Source organism: Pituophis catenifer, unplaced genomic scaffold, assembly GCF_029215685.1.
Source record: "Pituophis catenifer annectens isolate HBS135680 unplaced genomic scaffold, rPitCat1.0.hap2 SCAF_10, whole genome shotgun sequence".
Taxonomy (NCBI): Eukaryota; Metazoa; Chordata; class Lepidosauria; order Squamata; family Colubridae; genus Pituophis; species Pituophis catenifer.
In genome coordinates this window covers 2,172,556-2,188,047 of record NW_027256890.1, presented here as the reverse complement: position 1 = coordinate 2,188,047, position 15,492 = coordinate 2,172,556, and the positions used below count along the sequence as shown (strand labels likewise).

The window sequence follows — 15,492 nt, the reverse complement described above, 5'->3', positions numbered from 1 at the left end:
AAGGGAGGGAGGGGGGGGAGGGAGGGAGGGAGGGAGGGAGGAAGAAGGGAGGGACGGAAGGAAGGGAGGGAGGGAGGGAGGAAGGGGGAGGGAGGGAGGAGGGAAGGAAGGAAGGTAAGGAGGGAGAAGTGAAGGTTGGAAGGAAGGAAGGGCAATAGACTTCTATATCGCTTCATACAGCCCTCTCTAAGCGGTTTACAGAGTCAGCCTCTTGCCCCCAACAATCTGGGTCCTCATTTTACTGACTTTGGAAGGACAGAAGGCTGAGTCAAACCTTGAGCTGGTTAGGATCGAACTCCTGGAGTCAGCAGTGAGTTAGCCTGCAGTACTGCATTCTAACCACTGCGCCACCACGGCTCCTGTTAGTTAGTTAGTTAGTTAGTTAGTTAGTTAGTTAGTTAGTTAGTTAGTGTTATATGGCTACCCATGTTCCTTTTATGTGACTGTAGGTGGCTTACAATCAAATAATTAAAATACACGACAGAAAAAATAGAAAGTAAAAATTAAATAGCAACCGGGCATTGACTAAGCAGTCGCTCAAAGAGCCATGCCTTTTGAGGCACAATGCTCAGTTTCCAAGGCCTTGCAAAAGGCCAACAGGGATGGGGCCAGTCTAATCTTAGATGGGATGATGTTTCAAAGGGTGGTTGCCCTGGCAGAATAGGCTCTCTTGGGTACCTGGGGCATGCCCCTCCTGCCAGGTCAATAGGACAGGAAAATAGCAAAATGCAGATTAATCACTGCAGCACCCTAAACCAGGGGTCTCCAACCTTGGCAACTTTAAGCCTGGTGGACTTCAATTAAAGTAATAAAAATACTTTAAAAAGGTAAAAAAAAAAGGTTCCAAGGATCACAGCTATGGTGCACGATTGTCGGAATCTTTTTTTTAACCTTTTAAAAGCATTTTAAAAAAATGCTTAAAAAGTAAAAAAAAAAAGTTCTGAAGATCAGCTGAGTGACGTGCTATCGTCAGAACTTTTTTAAAAAAAATTTTAAGCATTTTTTTTACTACCGGTTCTCTGGAACTGGTAGTTAAAAATGCTTTAAAAAGTAAAAAAAAAAAAAAGTTCCGACAATCGCACATCGCTCAGCTGATTTTTGGAATTTATTTTTTTTACTACCGGTTCGGGCGAACTGGCCCGAACCGGTAGCATTTCACCCCTGGAAGCTGCCCTGAAGAATAAATGGCCAGGGGTTCGAGTGGGGTGTGGGGGGGTGGTAGATCTTACAACTCACCTGTTTGCTTGCTCGGATGTACACCTTTTCCTTCTCAATTTTCACCTGGAACGGAAAAGTTTCATGATACAACTTTCACCCTCGTTAAAATAAGTGTTTGATCATCATATATGCCTAACCCAGCTGCTCCCACCCACCACTCACCAATGAAAAACAAGACAGCTTGTCTTCAGGGGGAAACAGTATCAAGCAGATGGTAGAGTAGAATGCCCAGCCTGACCGAGCAGAGACTCAGATCACCTCCAAAGTCCTCCCAGACCAAGGATCCAAGGTCATCCCCAACACATGCAGTGGTGGGATTCAAAAATTTTTATTACCGGTTCTGTGGTGTGGCTTGGTGGGCATGGCTTGGTGGGTGTTGTGTGGCTTGGTGGGTGTGGCTTGATGGGTGTGGCATGGGAAGGATACTGCAAAGTCTCCATTCCCACCCCACTCCAGGGGAAGGATACTATAAAAACTCCATTCCCACCCCACCCCACTATTTATTTATTCATTCATTCATTCATTCATTCATTCATTCATTCATTCATTCATTTTATTCAATTTGTATCCCGCCCTTCTCCTAGTGGACTCAGGGCGGTGCACAGCCAGAACTAAAACACATACCAATACAAAATTTAAAATTTTTAAAAGAATTATAATATATATATATATATATATATATATATATATATATATATATATATATATATATATAATTATATATAATTATATATAATTATATTTGGCCCAAAATTTAAAACATTCAAACTAAAACCCATTGACAATTTAAAAGGCTAAAAGAGGGGGGGGGGTTCACACCAGCCCTGCTTGATGGAAAAGAAAAGTTTTTAGGGCACGGCGAAAGACCCGGAGATCCGATATCCTTTGTATCTTCGGGGGCAAATCATTCCATACTGGTCGGTGGGAGGCTATCGGCGGCAGAAGGCGGTCCCGCAAATACCCAGGTCCTATGCCATGGAGCGCTTTAAAGGTGGTAACCAACACCTTGAAACTAATGTGCTTTCCAGCTCCGTTCTCCTATGCAGGGCAATGAAAGAAGACCCAGCCAATCAGCTGGGACTCAATCAACTGGGATTCGGGAATAGTGGTGGGTTCCTCCCGGTTCGGCCTGGTTCAGCCAAGCCAATAGCGGTGACGATATGACATCACCGAACCGGTTCTGCCCCCCCCCCCCGCATTATTCTTACCTTTTATTTGGACCCACCCCCAATCTATTGCTGCCCCCAGCCAGAGGTGGTATTTGCCGGTTCTCCGAACTACTCAAAATTTCCACTACCAGTTCGCCAGAACCGGTCAGAACCGGCTGAATACCACCTCTGAACACATGGTGACTTCAGCTTCCCTTGGAAATCTTTAACAGGATCATCACCAGTCAGAGCTGCTCCAGGGGATCCAGCCTAGGTTTGGCTACATGACCTCTGAGTTCCTTTCCAACCCTAGGATTGTATGAATAAGACCAAAGAAAGGGTCTCAGAGCCAAGAATTGGTTAGGCATTTGTGGGACAGCATCGGCTGCTATTCCAGACAGCGTTCCTTATGCGCCATTATGTCCATGGCCACTGACAAGGAGGGTGTGTGTGTGTGTGTGAGTGTGTGTGTTTTATGTAAACTGCCATCGCCTTTCAGCCCCTCTATAATTCCTCTCTATGACCTGGAGGACTGACAGGGCAGAGCTGGGCTATTGAGATACCATTTGGGTACCAAACTGCCTCCTTCTCGCTCATCCTTTCTTCACCTTGGAACCTCAGTTGACCTGGCCAGGTGTGTCAGGTGAACCCCCCCCCCTCAAAGGTCTTTGACAGTCCCCAGTTCAAAGAGTCCCACTCTGTAAACTGTTCAAGGTTTCTCTATCTTGGCTGTTTGAAAATATATGGACTTCATGCTGCCCGGGGAATTCTGGGAATTGAAGTCCACATATCTTCTCCAAGGTTGAGAAATTCTGATCTAGGGGTTAAAGGGAGTGGCTTGCTGGGATATTTGCCAGGAACCCAAGTCAATAGGCGGAAGGAGGCAATTTGTCTGAAGTCATGTGCAGAGGGGAAGGGGAAGGGGCTGGGCTGCTGCCGATTCCCAGTGGCACGAACTGGGTGGAAATCACAGGGTCTTTTCCTCAAATGACCGGCTGTTAAACTGTAGACCTCTCACCTGGAATTTGGGGAGACTATCCAGGCCTGGGAAGTCTTCAATGTCGCCAGTACCGATGTTGAAGCAAGCCCCGTGCCAGGGGCAACGGATCCGGCCTTTGGACAAAACCCCTGCAGGGGGACCCCAAGAAAGCAACAGCAAAATTAGTCCCCCTTTTGGTTGGAAGTAGTCAAACCTTGGACTTTTGCTGCTTTGAAACAAAAAGAGGTAGCTGAACTAAGTAAGGTTTGCCATGAGTTAAACACTGCAGGAGGAGAGCTGGGTTAATTCTATAGCAGTGTCTCTCAACCTTAACAACTTTAAGAACTGGGCCTGGCTAGTCTAGTGAAGAGAAGGACCATGGGAGACATGATAGCAGTTGTCCAATATATGAGGGGCTGCCAGAGAGAGGAGGGGGTCAAGCTATTTTCCAAAGCACCTGAAGGCCAGAGAAGGAATAATGGATGGAAACTGAACAAGGAGAGATTCAACCTGGAAATAAGGAGAAATTTTCTGACAGTGAGAACAATCAACCGATGGAACAGAAGTTGTCTTTGGAAGTTGTGGGAGCTTCATCACTGGAGGCTTTCAAGAAGAAATTGGACTGCCATCTGTCAAAAATGATATAGGATCTCCTGCTTCGGCAGAAGGTTGGACTAGATGATCTACAAGGTCCCTTCCAACTCTGTTAATCTAATCTAATCTAATCTAATCTAATCTAATCTAATCTAATCTTTGTCAAGATGTCAGGACTTCCCAAAATTCCCCAACCAGCATGCGTGGATTCCTGGTGAACTCTGGGAGCTGAAGTCCATATATCTTAAAATTGCCAAACTGCTGTAAATGAAGTAGAGAACGGAGAGACTGCAAAAATTCTTAAGGTGGACTAAGATTTCAGCTCTTCGGATTTAAAAGCAGGATCCACTGGAGCAGGACAGGGGTCTCCAATCTTGGCAACTTTAAGACTTGTAAGACTTCAGTTCTGGGAGTTGAAGTCCACAAGTCTTAAAGTTGCCAAGGTTGGAGACCCCTGCACTGGAGAACCAAAAGATTAGCAAACAGAGCTCTGTTCTGCAAAGGAATCCTTCTGGCTTCTAGGCAAATTAAGCTATTTGAGAAGCAGAAGGAAAACAGAACAAGTGTGCTTGTGGATGTAGAACGTACACTTGAACAATATCTAAGGTCTTTCAATCACACCCAGGTCCTTGTCTGAGCACTGTTGACATACACTTAAAAAATCTTGATGGTGGCAGGTGAGCGTCCATCCTCTTTAATGCGGTAAACTCAGAATTACCTTGGCACGATTGCTAACTTTGGCAGAGACGGAGCTGCCAAAGGTTCTGGGAGCTTGGAAAAATGACATCAAGGTATTTAAAGGCCAGAACGTGTTCAATGTTATTATTTCAATTTACCATTGATGCTTAAGGCACCGGAAGAGAAAACAGTAACTTCATTTTTGGAGCGGCTGACCACAAACAGTTCCTCCACTTAAACTTTTTTCAAGAGGCATAACTGGACTTCCTGGTTTTTCCTTGAGGACGTTTCACTTCTCATTCGAGAAGCTTCTTCAGCTCTGACTGGATGGTGGGGAATGGAAGGATTTATACTCCTGGCAGACAGCTGGTCATTTGCGTTCTTTCAGTTAAGGCCACCTGGAGGTTTATCTATCATCAGGGTCACCTGAGTGGTGCAAATGGGTGTGGAGCCAAACCTTGAGCCTGGTGAGATTCGAACTTACAGTAATTGCAGACAGCGGTGTTAATCACAATGCTATCAGTCTGCTGAGAAGCAGACAAACCAAGACGGGGTCAAACCAAGAGTGACAGAATCTTCTAGCGTCAGTGTCAGCTGCCATTAAGAGTTTACTATTTTCAGAGCCTTGCAGGCTTCTTCTTTGGGCAAACAATTGTCACAACTTCCCTCAGCCTTTTCAAGCCAGCCTTGCACAGACCTCTTCTAGCTCAGGGGTCACCAACCTTTCGGACCTCAGGGACCACTAAATTCATAATTTTAAATCCCGCGGACCACTAATATGATCTGTCTAATTACCAGCTGGGTGGGCATGGCTAGGTGGACAGGTGATTGGGTGAGCGTGGTCAACTTGATGTCATTCATGTTGAGGGGTGCCTCGCCAGCCTCTACTTGCCCCTCTCCTGCCAGCCTCTGCTCACCTGCCCGCCCAGGCTCCTTAAGGGCCTGGTGGCTCAGCAGACTGATAGCATTGTGATTAACACCAGCTGTCTGCAATTACTGTAAGTTCGAATCTCACCAGGCTCAAGGTTGACTCAGCCTTCCATCCTTTCTAAGGTAGGTAAAATGAGGACCCAGATTGTGGGGGCAATAAGCTGACTTTGTATAAATATACAAAAGTATGAAGGCTATTGCTTGACGCATTGTAGCTGCCCTGAGTCTCCGGAGAAGGGCGGCATATAAATCAAAAAAAAATTTTTTTTTAAAAAGGCCCCAACAGGAAGCAGTTGTTGGAGCTAAGCAGCCACCATGAGAAAGAGTTGGCAAAACAGTTCAGTTCAGATTGGATCTGACTGAGAAGGAGCACCTCACTGAGGACTAGAAGCATAGGCTTTCCAAGCAGAAGGAAGATCTGCGGGAATGCAAGGCCAGGTACCAGCACCTGGAGGCTCAGCGGACTGAGATGGTCAGCCAGTTCCAGGCCATGATGCAGTCCCACTGGAACAAGGCCCTCCGTCTCCTTGCCACCAGCGGCACTTCCTTCCAGCCTTCGCCCAAAGCCCTGCACCAGGAGGCCGAAGCAGACCCCGAGTTGGAATTTCTGCCCCCCTCTGAACTACACAAAAAGACCCCGAAGGGGGAGACTCTCTGCAGCAACACAAACATTCATTGCATGCTCCTTGCAACCCAGGGGTCATTGTTTGAGGATCCCTGATTTAGTGCAATATAAAAAATGCAAATAATTTTTCTGCAGACCAGAAAATTTTCTCACGGACCACCAGTGGTCCACGGGCCACCAGTTGGTGGCCGCTGTTCTAGCGAATGCTCTGGGGCAGATGGGATAAAACACACCTTTCACCAGTGGGGCTCCGTAGTGAGGACACTTGTGACCCATGGCGTAAAACTCTCCGTTTTCTTTCACCAGCAGAGCCTTCCCACAGCCCAGATCGACTTCTCGCATCCTAGGGAGAACAAGAAGGAGCATTGCCAGTTGACAAACATCTTTTCCACACAGACCTGAGTTTGCCAGAAGCCCAGCAGAACAAAAACAGCCCGTGATGGGACCCACATGGAGGGAAGTGGGCTTAAGCGAGAGGCCGGAACTGTTTGCTCTCAAGAAACGTCCCTCTGGATGAGCTACACGGCTGTCCTGCAAATCACGAAAACTGGATCCTGTTTTGACCAGCAAGGCTTTCAAAGCAGAGGCAACAATTAATGGCCAGAATGACACTATGCAAGTTTACTGGTCAGAAATAATCAATGGACAGATAGAAGAGCCTTGGTGGTGCAGCGGACTAAAGTACTGTTAAGTAGCACTTAGCTGCCAGCTGCTTGCAATTACTGCGAGTTCAAATCTCACCAGGCTCAAGGTTGACTCAGCCTTCCATCCTTCCGAGGTAGGTAAATTGAGGACCCGGATTGTGGGGGCAATAAGCTGACTTTGTATAAAAAAGAACACCGCTTAGGGGGCCCCCGAAAGCCCTAATAAGCAGGTATATACAAAAAGAATGAAGGCTATTGCTATAAGTGCATTGTAAGCCCCCCTGAGTCTTCGGAGAAGGACGGCATATAAATTGAACTAATAAATAAATAAATAAATAAATAAATAAATAAATAAATAAATAAATAAGAGAATATTTGTCACCTAAGCTTGAACTGTGGGGCCCTTGGTGCTCTCTGAGCTTGGTAGTTTTCTTGTAGACGTTTCATTACCAAACTAGATAACATCATCAGTGCTAGTCTAGCATTGATGATGTTACCTAATTGGATAATGAAATGTCTGCAACTAAACAACACAGCTCAGAGAGCACCAAGGACTCTGCAGTCCTCCTCCTCCTCCTCCTCCTCCTCCTCCTCCTCCTCCTCCTCCTCCTCCTCCTCTCTGCAAACCCCACTCCCTTCTAGCATTGATGATGTTACCCAGTTTGAGAACGAAACCTCTGCAAGAAAACTACCAAACTCGGAGAGCACCAAGGAAGATACTTTAATGTGTCTTCTGGCTCTCTTGCAAGCAACAAAGAAATCAACACCTATTTACAGCCCAATAATACTAATAATATAGGAGGGGGCAGCTTATCATGTTCCTCACAGGGTCCCAAAGGGTCATATTTTGCCTGCACCCCACCTCACCCCTCTTGCAATTTTCAGCATATTTCAGGAACTCTGTCCAGCCACTGATTAATTCGACTCACCTATTTAAAAACATATTTAAAAGTTAAAAGGGTTAAAATGCCCAAACTCAGAAGGCTGCCCCTCTGGGGAAGTGATGCCCAAGTGTCATCCTTGTGTCGAGTTCAGGAGGGGAATGTGAGGAAGGGGCTCTCGGCTTGATTCCTGACAGAGCCTCAGAGTTCCCTTTCTGGGGCTCATCCCATCTCCAGCTAAACCTACCTCCCAGGGTTGCTGCAAGGGGAATATCCTGTAGGTGTTCCCAGAAGAAAAGTGGAATTATGTCAGTGTGTAGCTATCCCACTCTTAGGGGCCTGGAGTTTTGGACCCTTGGCTCCCTTTTGACATTGATTAGACGCCATTCTTGGAGAGCAAAGCGATCTTTTGCAGGACAGGCAGCATTTGCAGAGAGCAGGCCTCCCCCCCACCTCATTTTGACTAAAGCAGCGTTTCAGCCACTTTAAGATACATGGACTTCAACTCCCAGAAGCTCTGCTGGCTGGGGGATTCTGGGAGCTGAAGTCTGCACATCTGCACATGTAGTGGCTGAGGTTGAGAGACAGTTTTAAAACCCCAAGAAAAAGCCCTGGGCCCCCACTGACTGTCCATTGTCCAGGTCCTTCACGTGGCAAACAGAGGCCTCCACCACATCCTTCACGTTCCGGTAGGGGTTGGGGGCGACCGGGTGCTCCTCCAGCTGGTAATGCCGTGAGGTGCCATTGGCCTTGTAAACGATGGGGCTGGCCTTCCCGTTGGGCGACGTCTCCTCTTTGATGCGTTCCTTCTCTGGCAGCACCACCTCGATTTTCACTTCCACTGCAGGAGCAAAGAGAGCCAAGGGAGAGAAGTGAGAAGAACAAGGGAGCATCTTTAACACCCTGGCTTCAAGCACAACCAAGTAAATAGTGTTAGTGGATAAATAATAAATAATTAAGGGGCAACCAATTAAACAAGAGCAAACAGTGTGCGGCGGCGGCCAAAAAAGTCAATGCAATCTTAAATTGTATTAACCGAGGGATACAATCAAGATCAAGGGAGGATCTAATACCACTCTATAAAGCCCTAGTAAAACCACACCTAGAGTACTGCATCCAGTTTTGGTCACTACGCTATAAAAAAAGATGTTGAGACTCTAGAAAGAGTGCAGAGAAGAGCAACCAGGATGATGAGAGGACTGCAGACTAAAACATACGATGAATGGTTGCAGGACCTGGGCAGAGCTAGTCTAGTGAAGAGAAGGACCAGGGGAGACAGGATAGCATCTTCCAATATTTGAGGGGCTGCCCCAGAGAGGAGGAGGCGGTCAATCTATTTTCCAAGGCACCTGAAGGTCAGACAAAGAATAATGGATGGAAACTGAGCAAGGAAAGATTCAACCTGGAAATAAGGAGACATCAACCACTGACAATTGACCAACCAAAGCTGCTGGGGAATTCTGGGAGTTGAAGCCCTCCAGGCTTAAAGTTGCCAAGGTTGGAGACCCCTGGCTTAAACAGCTATTGTGATTCATTTAAAAACTGTCACAAAAAGGTCATACAGTATGTCTCGTTTAACCTTGCTTGGCAATGGACTTCTGATTGTGGTCATAAGTCGAGAATTACCTGTGTTGCATCTGGTTGATTCTGATGCCCTCCTGTGCCCATGTTGCTGGTCAGAGCCACAGGCGGCCCTGTTCATGCTGTCTCTCTCGCTCCCTCTTTGTGCCTACTTCAGTGTCAAGTATCATTTAATAGAATAATAGACCTTGGAGATCTTCTGGTCCAACTCCCTGCTCAGGCAGAAAGGCCTATGCCATTTCAGACAAATGATTGTCCAATCTTTTCTTAAAAACTTCCAGTGTTGGAGCATTCACAACTTCTGGAGGCCAGTTGTTCCACTGATTAACTGTTCTCACTGTCAGGAAATTTCTCTTTGGTTCTAAATTGCTTCTCTCCTTGATTAGTTTCCACCCATTGCCTCTTGTCCTGCCTCCTGGTGCTTTGGAGAATAGCTTGACTCCCTCTTCTTTGTGGCAGCCCCTGGGATACTGGAAGACTGCTATCATGTCTCCCCTAGTCCTTCTTTTCATTAAACTAGACATACCCAATTCCTGCAACCATTCTTCCTTTGCAGCTCCCCTATGCCGCCAGACACAGGCAGGGAGCCCAAAGGCTGAGATGAGCTTTTTGAAGCCTGTGTCAATTCAACACAACTGGAGCTTTGCTGCTGCTGCCTACACACCTTATTGGCTCCCTCCAGGCTTCAGCACTTCTGGACAAGGCCACCAGGGGGCTCTTCCTAACCACGTTGGTGTCAAAAAGCCTGAGTGGCGTAGGGGGCTAATGCCTCCTAAGGCAGCATTTAACATCCAGCTGCCTGCAATTACTGTGAGTTCGAATCTCGCCAGGCTCAAGGTCGACTCAGCCTTCCATCCTTTCTAAGGTGGGTAAAATGAGGACCTAGATTGTGGGGGCAATAAGTTGACTTTGTATAAATATACAAAAGTATGAAGGCTATTGATTGACGCATTGTAAGCCGCCCTGAGTCTCCGGCATATAAATCAAATTAAAAAAAAAAAAGGCAAAAGGTTTGTTCTGACACCCTCAGGCCAGTTCTGCCCTCCTGATTGCAGGTGTCAATCAATGAAGTACTGAAGAGGTGAAGCTCCTTTTGTGACTTGCAACACATTTGTCATCACTCACCCTGTGCCTCTTCTGGCAAGTAGCCCACAACTTTTTTCTGCTCTCTTTGTTTTGAATACGGATAAGGATGATGATAAGGATGATAGGGCTAAGGGTAAGGATAAGGGTACGGATTAAGGATAAGGCAGCAGTGAAATCCACTTACCTTCACTACTGGTTCGGGAACAGGAGCATGCTACGCACGCACGCACTACACATGCGTGCCTCTTCTGCACACGCAGAACCTTCTGCGCATGCACAGATGGTAAAAAAACGGGACGTAATGACATCCCGGTGAGTGGGCGGAGCCTCCCACCACCGGCGCTACCGGTTCGGGGAGCTGGATAGAACTGGGGGGATTTCACCGCTGGGATAAGGGTTAAGGGTTAAGGGTTAAGGGTTAAGGGTAAGGAAACAAAGGTAGTACCAATCGTAATGGGCACCTTGGGTACAATCCCAAAACAACTGAAGCACCACTTGAACACCATCGGCATTGACAAATTCACCATCAGTCAATTGCAGAAGGCAGCTTTACTTGGAACAGCTTACATCCCGCGAAGATATCTTTAACAGCATCAAACATCCAGATCCCAGGTCCTTGGAAAGGACCCGGTAGGTGGATAAAAAATGCCAAATGACTGGTGGAGCTGGAGTTGGCTCAGAAGGGGTACTATAGTCCTTTCAGCAGGACCAAAGAGAGTGAATTTCCTTTGATCAGACTTGGATACCTTCTTGGCAGGTTTTCCTCCCCCCCCACCCCCCCACCCCAAACAGCCCTGCCCCCCCCACCCCAGGCCAGTCAAGATCAGAAGAGCCACAAGAGCTGCGTTGGCAGAACGAAAAGCTGGGAACGGAGAGAGATTTCATACCTTCCCGAAGTCTCGCTGAGTCGGCAGATTTTCCTCCTCAAGGAATTTAATAAACATGAGGGCTTCCCAATTGTTTCTAAATAACCCTGCACGGCCCTTTGCAACAGGAATGATTACTGCACCGTAAGGTTGTAATGATTAGCATTTAAATGACAACTTTGGAGTAGGAAAAGCAATTCCCATGAATTCTCTCCGGGAACTTTTCCATTAATCCCATGAAGTAAGCAACTTTACGACCTCTCGTCTTACTCCTCGTTTTATTATCTTTGAAGGCTGGCAACACAAGAAACGCTGCCACCGGCTCCTCGGATAAACGGAGCCGATGGCTCAAAAGAGCAGATTCAGCCCGGCTGCCAGGAGGACCTGACAGAGGCGAAACCGGGCGGACGATTTGCCTCCTGCCCAATGCCAGCCTCAGTTCCTGAGCCAGGAACCATCACCAGAAAATGTGCCAGCCGAACTCAGGTTGTTTTCCTGACCACATCAAAACAGGGTTGCACGCTGCTTTTTCCCCCCCAGATGTTTGTGCAGCTCCCCAATCTGGCTCTCAACCTCAATGCCTTCTTGGAATTCCTTCCTTCAGCTACAGGGAGTCCTCGACTTATGACCATAGTTGAGCCCCAAATTTCCGTTGCTAAGTGAAACATTTGTTAAGCGAGTTTTGTCCCATCTTACGACCTTTCCTGCCAGGACGTGCTGCAGTTGTGAAGTTAGTAATACAGTTGTTAAGTGAATCCATCTTCCCCATAGACTTTGCTTGTGAAAACTCCCACCCCCCACCCCCACCATGGTGCAGAAGGCCGAGTAGGCCACGCCCACCGAGCAACTGGGCAGAGAACCAGTTGCTAAAATATTTGAATCCCACCCCTGGATCCAGCTGATTTACGCTCTTGTCCACCTCAGGATGGTATACTCCCAAGCTGCAGTCATTTTTAAAACAGGATGCCTTAGCAACAGCCACTCATGCTTTTATTACTTCACAGCTAGACTACTGCAACATCTTCTTTGGGGTACTGCTCTTGAAGACTATTTGGAAATTTAAGAGGGTACAAAGCCCAGCTTCATTGGTTACCGATTTGTTTCCAGGTGGAGTTTAAAGTGCTAGTTTTACCTACAAAAGCTTAGGTGGCTTAGCTACAAGCAACTGACAGGATCCCCTCCCAAGGTGATCTACCTTTCCGTTCATGAGATGCTCTGGGCTCCCCTTCCCAACCAGGGTGGATTCCTTTTCATATATTCCATCCCTCCCATCGTTTAAAATATCTAAAGTAAACTTAAAATAGGTAAAATGCTTACAGTCTGCTATTTCTTATTCGATGCTGTCATTTACAGGTATTTTTATATTATGATGATTCTTTTCACTTAATATGTTAAAACCGATGTTAGCTGTCAGGAACTTTTGTAACTGGGTAAGATATGAGTGTTAGCAAATAAGTAGATTGATTAAAAAAAAATAACTAAATAAATAAATTGAATTTACAAGAGACACATAGAAACATCTAACTCTAAAAGAGCTAAGGTGGCGCAGTGGTTAGGGTGCAGTACTGCAGCTACTTCAGCTGACTGCTAGTTTAGCAGATCAGCAGATCAAATCTCACCGGCTCAAGGTTGACTCAGCCTTCCATCCTTCCGAGGTGGGTAAAATGAGGACCCAGATTGTTGGGGGCAATATGCTATTTAGTATACTGTCTTTGGTGTAAGCCACCCAGAGTCCTCGGAGAGTGGGCGGCATAGAAATATGAATAACAAAATAAATAAAATAAAATAAATAACTCAGGTTAAAACTAAATAAACTTAAGAGAACCTAGAAGGGCAATGAAGGGCAAAAAAGATAGTCAGGACTCTAAAATGGATGTCCTGCAAGAGCTGGGACTGCAGAGCCCTGAGAAGACTGAGGAAGGACTGGACGGTCCGAATATCTGGCGGGGGGGGTCACCCAATGACTCCCCTCCCCCTCTAGAGTGCAGGAAAAGGAATCAAGCAACCAAGATGATGAGGGGACTGGAGGCTAAAACATACGATGAACGGTTGCAGGAACTGAGCACGGCTAGCCTAGTGAAGAGAAGGACCAGGGGAGACACAACAGCAGTCTTCCAATATTGGAGGGGCTGCCACAGAGAGGAGGAGGGGGTCAGCCTGTTTTCCCAAAGCACCTGAAGGTCAGACAAGAAACAATGGATGGAAACGGATCAAGGAGAGATTCAACCTGGAAATAAGGAGGAATTTTCTGACAGTGAGAACCATCAACCAATGGAACAGAAGTTGCCTTCAGAAGTTGCAGGAGCTTCATCACTGGAGACTTTCAAGAAGAGACTGCACAGCCATCTGTCAGAAATGGTGTAGGGTCTCCTACTTGGGTGGGGGGCTGGTCTAGATGACCTAGAAGGTCCCTTCCAACTTCCTGTTTCCCCAAAAATAAGACATCCCCTGATAAAAAGCCCAATAGGGCTTTTGAGTACATGGCAATTTTTTTTTTTTTTTTAATTTGATTTATATGCCGCCCTTCTCCGGAGACTCAGGGCGGCTTACAATGCGTTAAGCAATAGCCTTCATCCTTTTGTATATTTATACAAAGTCAGCTTATTGCCCCCACAAACTGGGTCCTCATTTCACCTACCTTAGAAAGGATGGAAGGCTGAGTCAACCTTGAGCCTTGGAGAGATTCGAACCAGCAGTAAATTGCAGGCAGATGTGTTAATAACAGGGTGCTTTAAACCACTGTAGTACCAAGGCCAATAAGGCCAAGCACTTATTTCAGGGTTCAAAAAAATATAAGACGGGGTCTTCTTTTCGGGGAAACACGGTAATCTGTTATCTGTTATTTAAGCTACAGGAAAACAGGTTCCAGCTGAATGCTAAAAAAATACCTTTGAAGGCTAGATTAGTTGGTCGGCAGGACAAACAGTGGGAAAAGTGGGGAGTTCAAGTCGAACGGAAGAAGCTGCTTGGATGAGAAGCGAAACGTCTTCAAGCAAAAACAAGAAAGTCCGGTTGTCTTTTGAAAAAGCATCTTTGGGACAACAGTGACCTGGATGACGGAGAATCTCTACAGACAAGTGGAGGGTTGGAGAGCCATCACTCAGGGCCTGGCTTTAATAGCTGAGTGGACTCTTAAAGCTCACATCTTATGGTTCACTCGACATGGAACAGGTTTGCAGAGAAATTCCTTTGCCTAATCTCACTGTGTTTGGGAAGTGCCACCTGCTTCTGTCTAAGGTTTCCCTGCACTGACATTCAGCCCTAATTGATGTCCAAGTGCCAACTTTACAAGGGCTTTACTTTCCCCCCAGCTTTGGCCTCTCTTTCTCAAGAGACTTGATCTCCGACTGCTCCTCCAGAAAGACCCCCCCCCACCGCCTTTGCTCCCCGCAGCCTTCCAGGAAGGGTTCTTAATCTTCTATTAAAGAATTATGCTTGCATGAAATGAAGTTTCCAGGGGATTAGCCAATCGCTTTAGCAATTCCGCCACGTTGAAATTCTCCACTGACTCTCTTGGCAGAAAGGCCTCCGGCGTGCCTGACCTAGTTTAATCATGGCTTTGCAGAAAAGAGGCCAGGTTTGGGCCACGGAGCCAGGAAGCTTTGCGGGAAGCAGCTCACCTGGTTTGGGTTTGGAGAAGCATCCTCCCATGGCGAGTCAAGCAACGGAAGCCGTCCGGCAAGGGAAGGACTGAGGGAGGAAGCGGCACCTTCAGCCCAGCCTCTGGGCAGCGGGGATCTCCAAGCCAGCCAACAAGCGACGGGAGCCGGGGAAAGTCACCATGGTGGCCGCTACTGAATGGCTTTCCGCAAAACCGGGCTTCTTCTTGCTACTTTGGTCATCATGTGGCTTCTTGGGTGACCTGCGTGGGATAAAAAATGCAATGAGTTGTAACCACCAAGTAAAGTCAATTTGAAATCTTGACCCTGTCAGATTCACCACCTTCGGCTTGGCGCCTTGCTGGCATTCCGCGATCAACCATGGCGGGGGCGGGAATGACGAATGGCCAATAAAGCTTTATACCTTTATGATGGGAAATTGGGAGGGGGGATTGACAGTTTTTAACAGATGAACAGAGTTGGAAGGGACCTTGTAGGTCATCTAGTCCAACCCCCCACCCAAGCAGGAGACCCTATACCATTCCTGACCGATGACAATCCAGTCTCTTTTTGAAAGCTTCCAGTGATGAAGCTCTCACAACTTCCGAAGGCAACTTCTGTTCCATGGGTTGAGGAAGATCAGAGTGATTTGGAATCTGGCAT

At 46.8% G+C, this 15,492-nt stretch overlaps 1 protein-coding gene across 2 annotated transcripts in view; it reads right to left on the bottom strand.

Moving 5' to 3' along the window:
- The window catches only part of AIFM3 (AIF family member 3), a 47,315-nt gene extending 32,434 nt beyond the window's left edge, over positions 1–14,881 (bottom strand). The window contains exons 1-5 of one of the 2 annotated variants that reach the window (XM_070950862.1): positions 14,824–14,881; positions 8,325–8,538; positions 6,406–6,515; positions 3,385–3,494; positions 1,237–1,281 (exon numbers count right to left, since the gene is read on the bottom strand). In XM_070950862.1, coding sequence (XP_070806963.1) covers positions 1,237–1,281; positions 3,385–3,494; positions 6,406–6,515; positions 8,325–8,538; positions 14,824–14,881 — 537 coding nt within the window. The remainder of the gene's footprint in view (positions 1–1,236; positions 1,282–3,384; positions 3,495–6,405; positions 6,516–8,324; positions 8,539–14,823) is intronic. The other variant, XM_070950863.1, reaches the window with a different exon arrangement.
- Positions 14,882–15,492: the final 611 nt, after the last annotated feature.